Source organism: Bidens hawaiensis, unplaced genomic scaffold, assembly GCF_021521415.1.
Source record: "Bidens hawaiensis isolate Kalapana, Puna unplaced genomic scaffold, B.hawaiensis_p1.1 tig00023227_1, whole genome shotgun sequence".
NCBI lineage: Eukaryota > Viridiplantae > Streptophyta > Magnoliopsida > Asterales > Asteraceae > Bidens > Bidens hawaiensis.
This window is the reverse complement of record NW_027493644.1, coordinates 314,970-323,893: the sequence shown is the minus strand read 5'-3', so window position 1 is coordinate 323,893 and position 8,924 is coordinate 314,970. Positions and strand designations below refer to the sequence as shown.

Below are 8,924 nucleotides of genomic sequence, written 5' to 3'. Positions count from 1 at the left end.
AATCATTCATACATATCACATCATTCACATAAGGCATACACTTATCTCTTAGGATAAGCGTATTAACAAACATATCGAGTATGTACACAGCCCCGAAAACGTAACACATAAATGGGGCTAGAACTCACCTGAACTCTGCTTCTTCCTCCGATAGTCGTAAATCTCTTCTTTAACTGAGCTCGGCTGACTGTATAAGTTACACGTATCAATATTCGCCTGATTTAATCTGGTGGCCTAGTATTAGCTTACTTTTACTTATCGTTTTTAATTTATTTTCTAATCGAACTTAACTTTAGGCGAAGTTAAACCTTAGGCGAACTTAGCTTTAGGCGAAGTTAAACCTTAGGCGAACTTAGCTTTAGGCGAAGTTAAACCTTAGGCGAACTTAGCTTTAGGCGAAGTTAAACCTTAGGCGAACTTAGCTTTGCAGCGAAGTTGTCATCAGGCGAACTTAGCTTTGCAGGCGAAGTTGTCATCAGGCGAACTTAGCTTTGCAGGCGAAGTTCATCAGGCGAACTTAGCTTTGCAGGCGAAGTTGTCATCAGGCGAACTTAGCTTTGCAGCGAAGTTGTCATCAGGCGAACTTAGCTTTGCAGGCGAAGTTCATCAGGCGAACTTAGCTTGCAGGCGAAGTTGTCCAGCTGCAGGTACTGTTCGTCCTTAAATCCCTTAATCATCTTCGTTTCTTAACCAAATAACTCGATTTAGGTATCCACGGAATAGTCTGACCATCGCCTACAAAACCCAACCATCAAATCGACCTAACATCGATGTTTAAAGGTGCGATTTAGGCATATAGGTTACGGGTTCTTTTATCAATCGATTAATGCATCAAATCATATCCATTTTTAGTAAGTTTAGCTTTGTTGGATTCGTTTTTACCATACAAACACAGATCTATCATTTCTATACTAATCCAAACCTAAACGAACAAGTTCTCGATATAAACGTACCGTAAATGAGTCGAACTACGAACACGAGCTGGTCTTGTTGCTTTGGTTCGTCACGACGATTTAGCACCAACGAGCTCGGGTCCTCTCCTTTGGATCTTGGTTCGGGTTGTGTGTGTTTTGGAGTGTGTAGAGATTAGGATGGATAAATGGATGGAATGGAAAGGATTGGGGTTTAAGGGGGTATTTATACCCCCTTAAGCCCATGGACCGAAGGCCCATATTTCCTTTTGGTCCAAATCTAATCCCATCTAATTATCCTACTAAGTCTTCATATTTTGCTATTATTATTATCGTTCCACTAACTCGTTTATTTCACCCGACAAAATAATATAATAAATATTACTTTAGAAATTTCGGGATGTTACAAAGTTGAACATGAACCCTAATTTTTGAAATTGGGAAATCGGGTTTAGGTACGACTGATTAAGTTTAGGGCTTTTAATTCCCATTTAAATCCGACCAAAACCATATAATAATATTACCTTAACGCGTTATAATTGAAGGTGAACGAGATCCCACAGTTTCCGGCCACAAATGCTTACGAACGGGCTAGAAAACGGCAAATTTAATATAATTAAGTTTAGGGCTAATGAAGGAGACGGCTTAAGGAAGCTAGGTGTGAGTTTAATTGTAAAATTATCATCGTTTATATAGAAAACGAGATTAGGGTTTATAACGTGGATAATAAGCTATGGCCCAAGTTCTAGAACCTTTTAAACGTAATTGAATGAGGAATTATGGTCGGCTAGATGCGAATTAGGGTTTAGGAACACCTAATTAGGCGTTGGTTGATGGATTTGGGCTCAAGAACAAGTTAGGGTTGATAATTAAATCAATTTGGGTTCGGGTTGGGTTTGGATCCAAGTATAAACGGGTTAGATGAATAAAATGGATAATAATATACCATACAATTATTTAATAAATAACGATTAAGTAATAAACATGCACTAACTTTATTGATCAAAATAATCCGAATAACAAAACGGGTCGGGTTCTAGTTCGTAAATCAAAACGAGAAAAACCGGGATATTATAGGAACCATGTAAAGTCGGCTGGATTTAGATTGAAGACAGTAGCGAAAAAATCCGCGAGTACGAAGATTATAAGTCGCAGCTATCTCAGGCACGCCTATGGATAACCCATGGATTTTGTTCAGTCGATCTACCGTGGCCAAAACCCTCCACACCATTGGCATGACTTGCGAGTACGAGAACCCGGTAATGTCAAAGAACTCATTGATAAGCGGGGAAAAAGGGTATGAAAGGCCGATTGAAAAAGGATAATAGAAGAAACACACCCAGGTTTTGGAGGAAAAGTCAGCCTTGGCCTTGGAATCGTAGGGTCTAATGATGGCTTCGGCGGGTAGCAGGCCTGAGTCTTTAAGAAATCTGATATCAAGATCTCTAAAGAGACATTGGTCTTCATAGGTGGCCAGAATGAGACCCTGGTCAATAAAATCGTCCGAGAGTGCAAAGGATTGGGCGCTCGAGGGGTTCTCTTCCTCATTATCGATTGGATCGAGAGAAAAAATTCAAGAAATTAAGAAGACAAGAGATAAGAACTAACCTGATAATGAACTGGTGGAAGAGTATTATGATTTGGAAAATTAGGAATGGTTTAATTATAACCTAAGGAAGCGGTTGTGAAGTCTCCTTGATCCCCATGCACGTCCTTTCAAATCACAGAGATATTATTGATTTTAAAATTCAAAATTTTTACAGCTGTCACGCTGTAAAAATTGGGGGCAATTGTTGGGTGCGAATTTTTATCCTCGGAATTGAGCCTCACTTAGGGATAACGACTTAATCTGCTATTCTGAGGAAGGTACGTTGACTAATTCAATTGTCCTATATTGTTCTTGTTTGTTTTGCAGATAAGAACACGTGGTAAATGTGATAATAAGAACGTGGACTACAACGGATATTATCTGGACTTCGTCAAATTCGAACGTGGGCAACTAACGGATTAAAGAAGAATTAGTCTAGGGTTTCTGGTTATTTCGGGATAACAGTTGTAATCTTTTCCTATATAAATGAGCTGATAATATCACTAGAACACACACTCTCACGACTTAGCTTACTAGTAAACACTGTATCACATAGCTTACGATCACTTATCAGCTCCACCACCTGTAATCACCTATTTTCGTTATTAATAAAGTCGACGGTGATAGTTTTCACCGTCCGGGGGTTTTTTGTGCCGGAGATTACCATAATCATATACGAATCCGACCAAAAATTACGTTCTTAATCTTTGACCGAAGCAATTCGACCAAAGATTACGTTGCTAATTCTTGAGCGACGTAAGATTATTGTAATCAAGGGTTTTTTCCCTCGTAATCATATCGTTGTGTTCGATCTTATTATCAACAAACACTTCAACTCACGCACTAATTTGATCAAAGTTTGCTTTACCAATTTTTGACCGAAACATTATCGACACACGTATAAAACGGTGCTTTAAAGCCTCTACACCTTCCTGCTCACTTCAAAGCCCATAGAGGAGGGTCTCGTGGAGCATTCTTTCCCATTGAATGTTTAATTAATGACTTCAATTAAAGGCAAATAACACATTTACCTGGAAACATCCCAAATCACACATTATTATTATTATTATTATTATTATTATTATTATCCCCAAATCAAAACCCGCGAACATAACTTCCTTCGCACGCTCCGTTGACCCATATACATACATCTTCATCCCAATTCTCAATTCCTTTCAGTAATCAATCAATCCAATTACCCTCTTCAACCCGATCCGATCCGAATATAAACACACCATGTACAGCAATTTCAAGGAACAGGCAATCATATACGTCAAACAAGCGGTTGAAGAAGACACAGCCGGTAATTACGCAAAAGCCTTCACTCTCTACATGAACGCTTTGGAATACTTCAAAACCCATTTGAAATACGAGAAGAATCCCAAGCTTAAAGAAGCAATCACCCAAAAATTCACTGATTATCTGAGAAGAGCAGAGGAAATCAGGGCTGTTCTTGAAGACGGGAATAATAATAATAATAGTAAAGGTTCGATTGGGGGTGACACGGGCGTTGCGACGAGACCGAAATCGAATAAGAAGAATGGTGGTGATGGGGATGGTGAGGATGCTGAGCAGAGTAAGCTTAGGTCAGGGCTTAACTCTGCGATTATCCGGGAGAAGCCGAATGTGAATTGGAATGATGTTGCGGGTCTGCAAAGTGCGAAACAGGCCTTGCAGGAAGCGGTGATTTTGCCCGTTAAGTTTCCGCAGTTTTTCGTTGGTTAGTTTGCTTTCTGTTTGTGTGATCTCATGGTTTTTGATATATGAAGTAGTTATGCATATTTATCATTAATAGACAACTAATCTAACATTAAGTTTGTAACTTTTAGCGGGGCGGGTAATAATATATTGTGTAAAAATGTATTATTTGTTTTAGAATCTATTTGTCATTGTCATCACAACGCTAAAAGTGTGAACTTTAGGCACGAGATACATCTAACACGAAAAATATTGATTTGAGTTTAGTATAATTAATTAGACTAATCAAACATTAAAGTTCATAGTTTTTAGCGCTGCGGGTAATAACTTATATATTGTGTAAAAAGGTATTCTTTGTTCTAGAATGTAGTTGTCATTGACTCATTGTCATCATTATAGGGTATTATTACTTGTCTACATATGTTTTGTAAATAATCAAGCTTATGCCATTTTACCGATTCAGTATTCATAATGGTATCTGGCTTATGTTGATTTATTATTGAAACTTATATATTTGGTTTTATATTAATAACAAGGGAAGAGAAGGCCATGGAGGGCTTTTTTATTATATGGACCACCCGGAACCGGAAAATCATTCTTGGCTAAAGCTGTGGCAACTGAAGCAGACTCGACTTTCTTTAGGTATTGTTGTTTGCACAATTGCACTTAATGATTCAGTGACTAATTTGGGCGGTAGTTTTTATTTTTTTATTTATTTACGTTTTGGTTTCATCGAGTGATTTTTTTGTTGGTTTCTTGGGTTGTTTGTGAACCTTGGATGAGTAAAATGGGAAGTTTTATTATTTATGTGCTCCATACAAAACATTCGTCAAATAAAACTTTCTGCTTGGTGTTGGCTAGATAGTTGATGATTATATAGGGGGTGTTTGGATTTTGGTGTCATCAACCTTTTAAAACAGTCAGGTTTGAAAAATCAGTAAGAATACTTATTATTGTATTAAATGTGGAATTACCTAATAACCCTCGTTCTAATCATCTAGTTAATTAATCACACTTGCTCAAAATCTTGACCATCCGAGTCGTACAGACTTTAGAAAATGAAAATCCAAACGGCCCCATGAACTGTTATAATTATCAAATACTTTGTGTTTAGTATCTATCAAAATGAATTGAGTGTCATGAAATTTTGTGTTTATGCAGCATTTCTTCTTCAGATTTGGTTTCAAAATGGATGGGAGAAAGTGAAAAATTAGTTTCAAATTTATTCCAAATGGCTCGAGAAAGTGCACCTTCTATTATTTTCATTGATGAAATTGACTCGTTGGTTGGTCAACGTGGTGAAGGCAACGAGAGTGAAGCTTCTCGCCGTATCAAAACCGAGCTTCTTGTCCAGATGCAGGTACTTTTGTTAGATTAATGCTGGCGTGGCAAAATGTGTGGGTTAGATAATGGGTCAAAACTGGTAATTTTATGTATGCTTAAAGAACACGATTGGAGCATGTTTGTGCCCGTTTGTTTAGTTAACAAAACAAATGATCGAACACGAACACTCTGACTATGGTTATGTTGTTCGTTGTTTGTTAAGAAAATGGTCATGTTCGTGTTCATTTATTTTTGTTTGTTAACAATATAAATGAACATTTTATGAACATAAACGAGCAAACATAACTCAGCGAAAACTTTTAAGTTAATGTGGAGAACAATGTGTTTGTCCTAAAAAGTTATTAAAACTATACTAGGTTGTAATGAGCCAAAAAAAGTGTTTAATGAATATATTAACTGATGTAAACAAACGAACTTATACAAATGTAAACTAATGAATATAAACAAACTTAAATGAACGAACATTCATGAACATAGCATGCATTAATGTTTGTTCGTTTAACTAAATGAACAAAATTTGTGTTCATGTTGGTTTTCGTTTATTAAATAAACGAACTACCCACTGAACAGTTTTCAAACTTTTCACTGAGCGTTCGGTTTGTCACAGGCTTAATTTTGGGTAGGGGTTGAAACGGGCCAGGGTGGGTTGACCTGAAACCCCTTTTGTTCAATAAGTTCATTTTTTGATAAATAATAATTGGTGTACTCATCAAATATGATCACAAAAAACTGTATTAGTTCAATAATAATTTGATTTTTTTATAATTGTCTAGTCCAGAAATATTAATATTGTTTGTATATGCTTCAGGGTGTCGGGAATGATGATAAGAAAGTTCTTGTTCTTGCAGCTACAAACACACCATACTCATTAGATCAGGTCACATTTTTGTAAATCAATTTTTATTTATTTTTTATTATATTCTGGCTGCTAACACATTTTGAATTAATTACAGGCTATTAGGAGGAGATTTGACAAGCGAATTTATATTCCTCTACCGGATCTTAAGGCAAGACAACACATGTTTAAGGTAACGCTAATTTTTTTTTTCAACTTCATTATTTAATTTTTTTCAATGAACAAATTGACCAATTTTGATGTAAATGGGTTGAATTTTCCACCTTAATGTTAAGGAACAAGATACTTGTTTTAACATCAGCTTATTGTTTTTATTTTGTTTATTAAATTTATGTGCGTAGGTACACCTTGGAGATACACCTCACAGTTTAACTGATCGTGATTTTGAGCAATTGGCGTATAAAACTGAAGGATTTTCGGGATCAGATATTGCTGTTTGTGTAAGTTTTTATCCTAACTTCAAATTTTTAAGCAATTAACGCAATAAATATGATCACAATAACCACATTATTACACGAACAATCGAACCTTCAATAATAAAACGTTATAATTTTATAATTTTTTTATACATTTGAATACACATCGAATGAGATTCAACCCGTTTGACCCATCTGTAGGTAAATGAGGTTCTGTTTGAACCGGTACGTAAAACGCAAGATGCAGTGTTCTTCATAAAAAAGTCCGATGACACTTGGGTGCCATGTGGGCCCCGCCATCCGGGTGCTATTGAGATCACTATGCAGGATCTAGCAACTCGTGGCGAAGCATCAAAGGTATGAATACGAACCCGAGCTCCAGAAACTGTTACGATTTTTTAAACTGAAATCGAGTTTTGGATATTGTTTTTTTAGATCATCCCGCCACCGATTTCAAGAACAGATTTTGATAAAGTGTTGGCAAGACAGAAACCTACTGTGAGCAAATCAGATCTTGAAGTGCATGACAGGTTTACAAGAGAGTTTGGAGAAGAAGGCTGATGATTAAATACAAGAAAATACTCAAAAATGTTTATATTCATGATGACTGTTTTTGAAGTATTAAAAACTTTAAGGGGTATTGGTTATATTTTAGTATATATATTATTTTCCCACGAATAGAAGCATCAAAGTTTGGACTGTTAAGTTAGTGATTTAAGTCTTATGAAGTTATTTTGGATTATTAGGATTTACTTGAAGAAAAATGAAGTCATAATAAACATTGACACAAATTAGGACATGTAGAGAGTGCATGCTTGTTCAACATTATTACGACTTTGGACACTAAGGAACCTTTAAAGGTTGTAAGGGACAAAGCCCCTTATCCGAGGGAGGTTCCAAGGGGGCACGACCTGGGGGGGTCTACCAGTTAGCCCCAATGGACCGAAAAGAGCAAAAGTTGCTTTGTTGGAAATGTTGATGGCGACTAGACGGTTGTTGGTAGCTAAGTTATCAATTACCACTTATGCATAATGGTAACTTAGTTACCACTTATGGGGTTGTTTATTAAACGGATGGTTTGGTTTTCATTGTTAGACATTTATAACCCTAACTTTTACACTGTTTAATGAATAGTTGAGTGTTTCGTTGTTAACGTTTCCCACCTACATAAAGAAATCATATGATTTGTTTAGCATACGAATATTACACTTTGCTTTCACTTAAAAGCCATTCTCGTTCTCCAATGATTTGTTTAGCATACGAATATTACATCTATCTAAATGCTCCATATGCTTGTATAAAATTGCCGCACTCTTGTATTATAAGGGTTTAAGAGCATTCTCAGCCTATTCCTTTAACAACTAATTTATTTATTAAAATTCCATAAGTTCTAATGTCTTCTTCAAGTATCATTCCCTAATATATATAAAAAATAAAGTCGACTAAACGAATAGTTGGTAAGTTCACATAAGTTTTGATATAAATACGTAAAAACCATACAATTCCATAAAACAGGTGTAATAATTAAGCACGTATGGTCCTTTCCAGTTGGTAACCACCAACGTACCTGGACACTAATGGATAAACGAACATGCGAACAATGATGGATAACACACTAATGGACAAACTTTAACGGCTACATATTAATTCCAAACATAAATCTAAATAACTTCACCTACAAATTTGAAATTACACTATTAATATCCAAATATACTTAACACTTAGTATATTAGAGTAAAGTGATAACTATAATAATACAAAAGTATAATTAATAACACTAAAAATTCCACAATTAAATTACTATACTGGACTATATATCTAAACACTTACAATATCGGGCGAACGTTACCGGACGTAATTAGACGGACGTTACCGTACGTTCACGAACACTATCGAACGAACTTAGCCCTAGTCTGTGTTTATCTGTTAAGCTTACCGAACAATTTTTTTTGTCCATGTCCGAATCGCTTACAACCCTAGTATTATAGATTTTTTTGTCTTCTTTACTTTTGGTGGTCCTCTAATTTATAAATACTTTAAAATGTTAGCAAGTTTTAATTCTAGTTTTTTAGAAAATATTTTTAGACGATCATATCATTTCTCTCTCTATT

At 35.8% G+C, this 8,924-nt stretch overlaps 1 protein-coding gene across 1 annotated transcript; it reads left to right on the top strand.

Annotated features, from left to right (window-relative positions):
• The first annotated feature begins 3,539 nt into the window (after nucleotides 1-3,539).
• Nucleotides 3,540-7,433, top strand: LOC143567159 (protein SUPPRESSOR OF K(+) TRANSPORT GROWTH DEFECT 1-like). Its single transcript, XM_077053638.1, has 8 exons — nucleotides 3,540-4,219; nucleotides 4,734-4,839; nucleotides 5,359-5,557; nucleotides 6,350-6,418; nucleotides 6,495-6,569; nucleotides 6,739-6,837; nucleotides 7,015-7,170; nucleotides 7,249-7,433. The coding sequence occupies exons 1-8, from the start codon at nucleotides 3,736-3,738 to the stop codon at nucleotides 7,372-7,374; spliced, it is 1,314 nt and encodes a 437-aa protein (XP_076909753.1). The 5' UTR covers nucleotides 3,540-3,735; the 3' UTR covers nucleotides 7,375-7,433.
• Nucleotides 7,434-8,924: the final 1,491 nt, after the last annotated feature.